The sequence below is a fragment of the Hippoglossus hippoglossus genome, chromosome 19, assembly GCF_009819705.1.
Source record: "Hippoglossus hippoglossus isolate fHipHip1 chromosome 19, fHipHip1.pri, whole genome shotgun sequence".
Classification (NCBI taxonomy): domain Eukaryota; kingdom Metazoa; phylum Chordata; class Actinopteri; order Pleuronectiformes; family Pleuronectidae; genus Hippoglossus; species Hippoglossus hippoglossus.
Window position 1 is genome coordinate 8,638,449 of NC_047169.1, and position 10,268 is coordinate 8,648,716.

The following is a 10,268-nucleotide window of genomic DNA, read 5'->3' on the forward strand; positions in this document are numbered from 1 at the left end:
GGAATATTTTATTAGTTTTATTGGTACTTTTAGTTGAACTTAATATTAATATAGAAAAAAAAATCATACATGTACATATATTGTAATTTTATTTTTTTACATGATCGTAATTTTCAATAATTAACAATTGTTTATTTAGCTGTTAAAAATCATACATTCTATAATAAGCTATGTGAGCTAATAATTAATGCGGTGTGGATATAATGAATACAACTAATGAGATGTTACACATCCTCTCTGATTGTCTGCATAACTGATTTACAAATGCTGTCATTAAATGGAAATATCATGTCCCTCTGACTGGGATTCAGATAGAAAATCACTGTAATCTGCTTACGAGTGTACGTATAAATGCACGGGAAAACACCGGTTACATAACAAATCCTCTGAGTGATTGTGCTAAAAAAAAAAGAGTATGTCTCAGCATTCATCTTTGGTTTCCCTTTAATCCCCGTCAAACATCATTTCATTCCATAACAAGACAAGCAAATCGGGAGTCTGGGAAAAGAAAAACAATTAAAAAAAAATGCTTATTTTTTTTCCAATCATAAATCCTCTGAAGCATAAACTCACACACAATAAACTCTATTAGAATTTAATTTGGTGATGATAACAGTGAAAGGACTCAGTGTTATTTACATTTTTTTATTTATTTAGAAGTGCATGTCTCTGTATTCAGTATCAAAACATTCAGAAACAAAAGCGACACGAAGAAAATATCATATCAATACATTTTACAATACACGTTTTGTACAGTACATTAACACAGATAGTAACAATCCTTAGCATAAGGAAGAAAGGCCTCTCCATTTTGATATCTAAAATTTTAAATTATCAGAAATTTAAATGACTATTTACAGGATGTCTTTCTACTCAATGTTGTCATGTTTACTGTTGCATTTAAGTCACGGTGCTACAGCAGACTTAGTTATTCTGGAAAATGAATACCTCAGGGTTAGGGTTAGGGTTTGGGGTTAGGGCTAGGTTTAGTGTTTTTCAGAAAATCGTATGTAGCAATGAGCTTAAATGTACTAGTAAAACATGAGAGCCACAAACTGGGCTAATACTCAAAGGTACACATAATGTTGGACTTTGATTCTATTACAAATGAGCTGCACTTCCTCCTTTGGGCCTTTCCTCAGCCTTGCCCCTCTTTTTCGGCTTTTCCTCCGATTCCTTGCACAGGCCTTCCTCGCTGGTCGCCTGCAGGCTGTCGAAGGTGCCCTGCCTCTCAATTCCCTGCAGGTTCTCTCCGTATCTCCTGCGCCTCCTCCACAGATCCACGCAGCACTCCAAGCAGCTGAACCGGGCGTCTGTGGTGCAGGCGTACATGCCGGCCGGCACCGCCAGCACCATGGCGCACACGATGACTATGATGTGGATGAGCCTTTCTCTCTGCTCCAGCTCACTGATGTCACTTCCCGTCACGAACACGATGCACTGGCCTTCCTGCGGCGGTTGGTTCTTCAGGGTCACGCACACCTCGTACTTGGTGACGGGGAGCAGGTCGCTGACTGAGTAGCTGTTGATGCCGGGACCGATGTAGATCGTCTCCTTTTTAGGTGAATCATATTTGCCAAAGTGGATGGTGAACCAGGTCTCAGTAGGGTTGTCTGTCGCCGCGTACCACTCAAGGGTGATGCCGTACACTGTCTGCTTGGCGATGCGCATTTCAATGAAGGCGTTGTCACCGGACGACAACATGCGGACAGGCGGAGGGAGAGGAGCGGAGGAGTTGGAGGAGGGGATGTCGACCATGATGCTCACAGAGGAGTTGCCGATGAAGTTGTTGGCCATGCAGGTGTAAAGGCCGCGGTCGGCCAGGTGAAGAGAGGGGATGACCAGCTGGGAGGTGACGGTCTCTGCGTCGATGTGATTCTCAGTTACTGCAAAGAGAAAACAGAACATCAGAGTCTATAGCATTTAACACAGAGGCTTGTTTAAACATGGTTATTCTAAAAAGGGTATTGCTGCCACATTGTTTTTTAAAGCAGATGCAGCCTGAAGGTTCAAGATATCCCTCACTAAGTGCTTCCACAGCAGGTTTATAGCAGTTTAATGGATACAAAATCTTACCAGAAAATCCTCTTTTAATCTTCAGACTGTACATCCACTGAATGGTCGGGCCTGGTCTGGCCTTGACTAAGCATGTAAGCGTGGCATTTGCTCCAAGGGGTAAAGTGATGTTAGTCTCTGGGGCAGAGGCCACGGGCTTCATGCATGTTTTTAACTGGATCTCGTGGAAAAACTTGTCCGCTTTGGTGGCAGGGCCTGAGCACTTCAAATAAGAGTTCATCAGAATAATGGGAGTGCTGATGGTCCTGATGAATTCAACAAAGCCTTTGAGGCGGCAGTCGCACAGCCAGGGGTTGTCGTGCAGCGCCAAAACCACGTTGGAGACCAGCCCTTCTTTCTCCCACGCTCTCTCTGCTGCTTGGTAGAGAGGCCAGTTAATGAAGACATCTTTTGATATGACGCTAAGCTGATTGAAGGATAAATCTAAATAAGTCAGGATGGGTAAGTTCCTCAGAGCGTGTTCAGGTAGGACGTCCAGTCGATTGTGCTTCAGGTCCAAAATCTTGAGTTTCGGTGTATCCTGAAATGCCGTCCAGGCCACCGAAGTCAGCTTGTTCCCTTGTAGCCTCAGCTCCGTCAGGTTGGCGAGCCCCTCCAGGCTTTTAATGTTCATCAGGGTGATCTCATTGAAATTGAGCCAGAGGAACTCCAAGGCACTAACTTTAGAGAAAGATCCTTGCGGCAACTCGGTCAGGTGGCAGTTTTCAATTCGGACTTTACTTAAATCGTGTGGGATGTCCTCTGGGATGTGTCCCATGGAGGTTTCCATACATAGTAAAGACCTACGATGGTAAGACGGGATATGTTAAGACAAGACATGCTAACAGAGAGAGTATTTTATTCGCCCAAATTTAAGGATAGCGTTTGTAGACGTTAGAACAATTTGGCTAGCATGTTACATTTAACACCCATGTCTAAACAAACACAACCTATTAGAGTTTGTATAGTTTCAGCGGTAACTTACCTTCCCAAGTTATCATCTGTGCAGGAGCAGCCGGTCAGACAACTCGATGATCCGGGGGCGATGACATAAAATACCAAAGCGATGCGTAATGTGACACAAAACGCCTCCATATTCCTGGAGGAGCATGTGGAATAGGCCTGTGTGGGCAGGACATGCTCATAGCCTGTGTGGGAGAAAGCCTATTACCTTAATCCTGCTTGACGTAACACTTAAGACACCAAATGACATTTGAGACACAGGGGAAGGGGTATTTATAGCGATGAGTCCACTTTGTCTATAAAAACAATTGTCTGATCTGTTTAGAAGCACTCCACAAATGTTTGTGTTTCTCATTCCAAACTCGGTCATGTTATGTTTGATTGTACTGTTCCACTTTCAGGAATGACCCCAAAATGCTTTGCTTTCGGCCTAATTTAATTTATTTGTCCCCCGACCGAAGCGCAGCCGTGGACATGGCAGGAGGCTTCTCTGTGTTCAGTGAGCCGGAGCCTGTCAGGCTTAGTGGCACAGAGAGGGAGGGCGGCAGAGAGACAGATGTCTGGAGAAGACCGTAACCTGACCTCAATAATCTGAACACTGGTCGTCTCTCAGGTTGTTAAAGACCGAATCAGCATATAAACCAAGTGTGAAGACAGACAACACCCACAGCACTGTGGTTTAAATCTTTTTTTTCTTTATTGTCCAAGCTTTTATAGTTTAAGGGCCAACAATATAAATTTTCATTAGTTGCTCTGAAATATATAAAACCTCCCACTTAGTTTTTTTTAAGGTTTTTTAAGGTTTTTTACTAATCTAGCACAATACCTGTTATGTTACAGGATAAAACAACCATCTCTTCCCTGAAGAGGATTTAGGTTTGTTATTGACAGATACATATACAGAGCTTAGTGCTAACATTAGCATGCTAACATGCTCACATTATGCTAATGTCCTCTGGTAGAACCAAGTTCATTATCATAGTTTAGTGTGTTAACATGATAAACTTTGCACATTGGCACTAAAGTAACGTACATTTTTAGACGTGTTAGGGACTCGCCAAAATTCACCCTTAAGAGGCGACTTGATTGTTTGAACCAAATTTTTAGGCCAATTCCTCCGATAGTAGATCACTACAGCGTCTGTAACGTGTCAGTGACTGAGTAATCTGTTTGATTCATATGTTTACGTTCATTAATCCCATCTTTTTATGCACATGACATAATAAGCTGAATTTAGATTTAGCCTAGAAATATAGAAACAATTTTCTGAAATGCGAGAAAAAAGCCTGTAAACGTTCATCAATAAAAAAAAAAATCTTTATTTTTCTACAGTTCATTCATAAATACACATATATTTCAGATCAAAAATAATGACACTTTATAAAATGTATTGTGTGTTAGGGTTTTGACCCAACAGTAAACCTTGCACATAAACAAAATAGATACAAAAAAAATTCTACTTGACATCTGATTCATTATGTCTCTAAATAATGGTTTTAAATAAAGACTCAAACACAATGCCGAGATTATATCTTGGAAAAATATTTGGATTTCAGACAGTATGGGGCATTTCAACATTTCAAGACAATTCCCTCTGTGAAACATCACCCTTAAAAGTGCATGATGAGTTTAAAAAACAAATTATATATATGTATATATATATACATTTACACCACATGTAAATATTGGAACCATTTTCCCTTTTTTTGCTGCCCACCAAATAAATGGTGGATTTTATTCCCACAAGGCTGTAAGACAAGTCCTGACAGAGCTACCAGTGTCCTCTGAGGACCAATAAAAGGAGGATCATTTGAGTCTTTTCAGTCACTGAGCACCGCAGATGAACTATTCACATCACAGGCTGTTATAAAACAAAGTGCATCCTGTGGAGGTTGAGGCATATGCTTGGTTTTAGCAGAAGTACTCGTTGGGTGGCCCCTCATTCCTGGCTGTGGCCTCGGAGTCAACACTGGACCTCGCCGAGAGCAGCCTGTTGGATTCATCGGGGTTTAGCCTCGTCAGATATTCGCCCTCCATCCCTTTAGTTTTGGTCCCAGGGCCCAGGGTCTCGAACGTGACGTACGAGTCCTGTATCTCCTTGGACTGCCGCCCCAGCAGCTTTTTGCAGCGCTTCTTCAGCGCCCCGCAGCACACGATCAGTGTCAGGGGGACAGCAATCACACAGGCCACCGTTATCACCACCACGTTAATAAGCTTCTGAGTGCCACTCGCACTTGCTGCTTCATCTGTCGAGAAGATTACACACTGCTCCTTTTTCGGGATCAGGCCTTTGACGCAAACACAAGCAATGTACTTTGTTTTTGGCACAAGGCCATCAATGGTGATCCGGTTCTTTCCAGCACCCACATTGATCCGACGCATGTCTCTCTCACCGAATATAGCATAAAGGACACTGAACTCTGTGGTATTTATGGCTGTGGGGGCTCGCCAGTTCAAGGAAACAGTATGGTCGGTGTCACCAATCACCTTCACCGAACGCACTATCCTTTTCTCAGGAGCTTGCTGTAAGGACGAGGCGTTGGCTGCTAAGTTACTCAAAGCATCCATCTCCACGGACTTCTGGTCCGAATCCTTGCCTTGTCTCTTAGAAGCTCCATCAGAGACACTGTAGCTCTCGATTTCATACTTCCCGGTCACACCTTTGCCATTGAGAGGTTCGATGATGGGCTTTCCGGCTGTACTAGTTGGTGGAGGAACGTATCTGGCGATAAGTTTCTCCTGGTACGCCGCTCTTCCGATGCCACCAGGTTTCTTCACTCTGTTCCTCTTGGAAACACCACCAGCTGTCTCCTCCGAGCGAAAAGAATCTGTGATCACCAAGGAGATGACTGCATCTGCGGTGCCCACGAAATTGGTTGCTTTGCAGAGATATTTCCCAGAGTCGTGGTAGGAGACAGCAGGGACGCTCAGAATCGACCAAATGATGCCCTCCTTGGAAATCTCTTCCTGAACTGAAAAGTAAAAAAGCAGAAATGTACTGAGTGAAGCACACAAATAATGACTTTAATCTAATTGAGACTTTGACCTGGACAGAAATACTTCTCTTATCTAAGCACATCTGAAATTAGCTCAGCAGAACTCACCGGTGCCGTTCATTTTCTTGCCATCAGCGCGGCTCCAGGACAGCTCAGGGATGGGGACTCCGATCGTGCCACAGCGGAGCAGGACGTTGTTGCCCAGTGAGCTCCGAACACGAGCCACGGCTGTGTGCACCCGGGGGCCCTGGCACCGCTGCAGCTCCGCCTCGGTGAAAAGGACCCCCGACAGGCTCTCTGGATCGGCGCACCTCAGCCTGGTGTCGATAAGAGCCACGGACGATGAGGGGGACTTCTGAAACTGGACCAGATCGTACAGGCGGCAGTCACACGCCCAAGGGTTGTCATGGAGCCCTGTAGAGAAAACATAGTGTGAACTATTCCATCTATCCTGAAGATTTCCTTCGCACAACACCACCCAGTCATTTTAACACTAAGACCTTGTGGGTGTAAGTTGCGATAAATAGAATGAGTCCAACAATAACTATTATTAGACTAATCCCTAAAAGGCTTCATGGTGTCAAAGAAGTGGTCGTCATGCAAGGCAGCTTAAAAAGAAGACTTTAAAGTATCTTAATTTGTCAAAGCTTGTTCCTCACCGAGAATTAGTTTGGAGGAATCCGTGTCCTGGGGCGGCTTCACGCTGAGCCACATTGTGAGGACGTCAGTGGGGACGGTCGTCAGGCTGTTGCTGGATAAGTCCAGATAGGTGATATTCTTGATGTACATGGTGGCGTCGGCGGGGATGCTGGAAATCTTGTTGTTGTGCAAGTCGAGCAGCCTCAGGCTCGGCGTGTCGGTCAGGGACTCCCAGGGGAAGGAGGTGAGGGCGTTTCCGTCCAGCCTGAGCTCGTCCAGGTTGTAAAGACCTCGGAAACTGTCGACGTTCAGCGAATTCAGTGAATTGAACGACATCCAGAGAAACTCCAGGTTGTTGAGGTAGTGGAAGTTGTTGCTGGAAATCCTCGTGATGGCTGTTTTCTCGATACGCAGCTTGGATGTGTCGGTGGGGAAGTTTGGAGGGACCACGGTGATTTCTGGATCATTGCAAAGCACGCTCCTGCAAAACAAAAAACACAATTATTATAATTTATAAAAAACAAAGTGCTGTCTAATCTCACACTGCATTTGTTTGAATGAGTGAATTTAGGAACAAGCATAAAATATGTTGTACCTACGTTTAACATAAAAAATAACATAGTTCAACGTAGTAGCCTATTGTGCAGTAACAAGCAAAGGAGATTAAAGAGCAACCCCAAGTTAATCCTCCACTACACAGAGTGAGTGAATAGAAGAAAGCTGCAGTAAAGAAACCTATTCCGCGCACAAGAAAACAATAAAAGCTTGCTGTGGGAATAAAAATCCAAACAATACAAATTAATAAGTGCAATTACCTTGCTTTTGATCCGTCACTTAATTTGTGGAAGAAGCAGCTGCACTGTGCAGGACACGAACTACCCAACACTGGAAGAAAGACGAACGCCAAACAAAAAGCAGCAGCGAAATGTCGACTCATGTTTCTGCAGCGAGTTACTAAAAGCTATGCAACTAAACTACAGTTGAAACGGGAGCTGCTAACTCGATCTACCAGGACATCAGAAGCATCGCTGTTGTTCTGCAGGCTCACAGCTCCATACTGCTGCCACTGGTCTGAATCCGCAGATAAAAAGGATAGGCAGGGATTAGTGAAGGACTTGGGTTATTTTCATTCACACGATTAGACTATTGCTTCCTGGAAGCCGATAGGCTGCGTAATTTTCACTTTTATTCAGGAGTCGTTACTTTGCAATAGTTGACTGGATGGTTTATTATGAACAACTCACATGCAGATATAAAGGTAATAAAAGAAAATTGTGTATGTAAATTGTTCCTAAATTTGACTTTAGGAAAAATGTCTTCAACAATTTAAATCATCTTTTCTTTCCTCTTCTGACAATTTGTCACGTAATTTTTTTGTATCACTTAAGTCATATACGTACAATATTGGATATTAGAGTTAACATTTTAAAAGTAATAGACCTCCAACCCTCACAATATGAAAGCACATGGCTGTCATACCACTGCACGTGGTTTCAACAAAGTTTTCTTCTCGTTACAGATCAAACTGTGGATATTTTCTTACGTGGTCCACGAAAATGTTGAATATGTTGACAGACATGTTGTAGTTTGCATGATAGCTACAGATTCTTCCAACAAATGACCACCAGATGGCAGCGAGTTACTCACATTCATGTCATTGGGCCCAAACCTCAAACCAAATGAAGTACTGCACCAAGTCAGCCCATCCAGGAGATCACTGGATTTCAATTCAGATTCATTTTCACTATTTCCTCTTTTATTTGTGTCATTTGTGATTCAAACATAAATTCACATTTCTCAGAGGAAATCAGATCCAATAAACTGTGACTTGTTTCCGATTGTTAACAGAAAAAATATGTAAAAATAACCTGCAAATTTAAAGATGTGATATGTAATAATAATTTAAAGTAGTGTCCTGTGTATACATGTGGATATTTTGACTAATAGAGGATGAACTCATCTTTCTCCTGTGAATGTGTGATTCTAGTGCGACACACTTTGCAGCTGACGGACATGTTGTCAGCGTCTCTGAGGGGTTTTCCAAAGGTGCAGAGGTTTAAAGACGTGGCCGTCCAGCAGGGTTTCAAATCCTTTAATCCAGTCATCTCTCCGTCTCTTATTAATACATGGCGCTCAGTGCAGGGCCAGAGGGAAAATAACTCCCACCATGCACTTCTTCCTGCCTCGCTCCCCCCCATTTGACCTCAAGAGAGACACGTCTTTGGATCAGGGAACGGGAAGGAACTGATCTTTTGTCTCGAGGTACAACATGTAAAAAACAAAGGTATTTTCAGTACAACTAAAGTATTAGTAAAAGTATTTACAAGATTTGATGTTCTCCTGGTGAAGAAAGGCATTCATTAATGAACATTTTGACAAAGCAAAAATATTAAAAACAATAAAATGAAATGAATCTTTAATTTATTTATTTATCTTTATCAAGGTGTTTTAGCTAATTATTTATGTTCATTTTATCGAATTATTTATAATTTATTTCCAGTATTAAATCAACTCCAGTCATAAGTTAAAATATCTAAATATCTTTTTCTGTAATGCAGATGAAGAAAAACAGCAGCCTGTGTCTCCAGTAATGTTGCCCATGGCCCAAAACTGTACTCAAAGACAGTAGTGGAGTAAAAGTACTCGATTACTTCTCATCCACTCGTGCTCATCACTTGATCCTTTAACAAGAGCAGACGAAAACATTAGTGTCACTTTATCTTCCTGCTGTTCCTCAGTCTGTGTGTGCGAGTACAGTTTGTACAGTGAAACCTTTGTTCTGTCGGCAGCAGATTACAATGATGTAATTAACTATTTGCCAAACTACCGACGTGCAGCCACTACAAAGGTTCGAGTACCTTGATTAAAAACATATACTGTATACTACTGACACAGATTTGGGCCCGTTAAACTAAATCTCTCATTCCCAACTAAACAAGACGAGGAGACGACACCAGTCAAACCGGATTTCTTACAATAAGTCCAGGCTGTGTTGTTCTGGCTTTTGCAAAGGACAAATTTCATGTCTACCTACCAAGAGACATTATAGAAAGAGGTTAAAAATATGCTTCACTGCGATTTTAAACCAGTAAACGTGGACAACTTGTGACGTGAGCATGGTGAAGGTTATATCCCGGTTGATCAATCCACTGGGCTCATGTTCTCTCACATGCCCTTATTTCGTCACACTCAGCTGCAGTAGATTAACACGCACAGTTTTTATCAAATCGTTTGCATTGTGAAATTATGGCACAGTGCTGTTGTGTGCCGCTGCCTGACCTCCCTCGTGCTCCCTCAGCCTCTGACCAACAGGCCTCTTGTTGGGATTCAGAACGGCTGACAGACACGGCGCTCCGATGTACGAAATCACGAGCTCCAAACTGTCCGTCTATCTGCGAGAGAACAACGTCTCTGCTGCCGGACGAGGCCCATGTGTCCGAGCAGCAGATGCATAGTGAGCGTTGACGTTGCCGCTCTTTTTTCCCCCCCTGACGTGAGGAAGCATGTAAGTGGATGGGGACGCTGAGCTTTTAGTCTGGACAATATGGGCAGTTTGAGAAAAGGGTATTATAAGTCCATTGGGACACATCATTACTTCATAGTTAATGAGTTTGT

At 42.9% G+C, this 10,268-nt stretch overlaps 2 protein-coding genes across 2 annotated transcripts; both read right to left on the reverse strand.

Annotated features, from left to right (window-relative positions):
- Window positions 1-1,101: 1,101 nt before the first annotated feature.
- On the reverse strand, window positions 1,102-3,150 carry LOC117752717 (leucine-rich repeat, immunoglobulin-like domain and transmembrane domain-containing protein 2). Its single transcript, XM_034570301.1, has 3 exons — window positions 3,041-3,150; window positions 2,077-2,858; window positions 1,102-1,886 (listed from the first exon to the last, which is right to left on the reverse strand). The coding sequence occupies exons 1-3, from the start codon at window positions 3,148-3,150 to the stop codon at window positions 1,102-1,104; spliced, it is 1,677 nt and encodes a 558-aa protein (XP_034426192.1).
- Window positions 3,151-4,851: 1,701 nt separating this feature from the next.
- Window positions 4,852-7,627, reverse strand: lrit1b (leucine-rich repeat, immunoglobulin-like and transmembrane domains 1b). Its single transcript, XM_034570260.1, has 4 exons — window positions 7,469-7,627; window positions 6,674-7,134; window positions 6,123-6,428; window positions 4,852-5,990 (listed from the first exon to the last, which is right to left on the reverse strand). Exons 1-4 carry the CDS (start codon window positions 7,588-7,590, stop codon window positions 4,930-4,932), a joined length of 1,950 nt encoding a protein of 649 aa, XP_034426151.1. The 5' UTR covers window positions 7,591-7,627; the 3' UTR covers window positions 4,852-4,929.
- Window positions 7,628-10,268: the final 2,641 nt, after the last annotated feature.

What these genes read in the sequence shown, in the direction of transcription:
- LOC117752717 (XM_034570301.1), bottom strand. Translation starts at nt 3,150, where the DNA reads ATGGAGGCGTTTTGTGTCACATTACGCATCGCTTTGGTATTTTATGTC. An exon ending in ACAGATGATAACTTGGGAAG is followed by an intron (nt 2,859 to 3,040) that starts GTAAGTTACCGC and finishes TTACCATCGTAG; the next exon opens with GTCTTTACTATGTATGGAAA. An exon ending in GATTAAAAGAGGATTTTCTG is followed by an intron (nt 1,887 to 2,076) that starts GTAAGATTTTGT and finishes TTCTCTTTGCAG; the next exon opens with TAACTGAGAATCACATCGAC.
- lrit1b (XM_034570260.1), bottom strand. Translation starts at nt 7,590, where the DNA reads ATGAGTCGACATTTCGCTGCTGCTTTTTGTTTGGCGTTCGTCTTTCTT. An exon ending in TTCCTCCAAACTAATTCTCG is followed by an intron (nt 6,429 to 6,673) that starts GTGAGGAACAAG and finishes TTTTCTCTACAG; the next exon opens with GGCTCCATGACAACCCTTGG. An exon ending in CAAGAAAATGAACGGCACCG is followed by an intron (nt 5,991 to 6,122) that starts GTGAGTTCTGCT and finishes TTTACTTTTCAG; the next exon opens with TTCAGGAAGAGATTTCCAAG.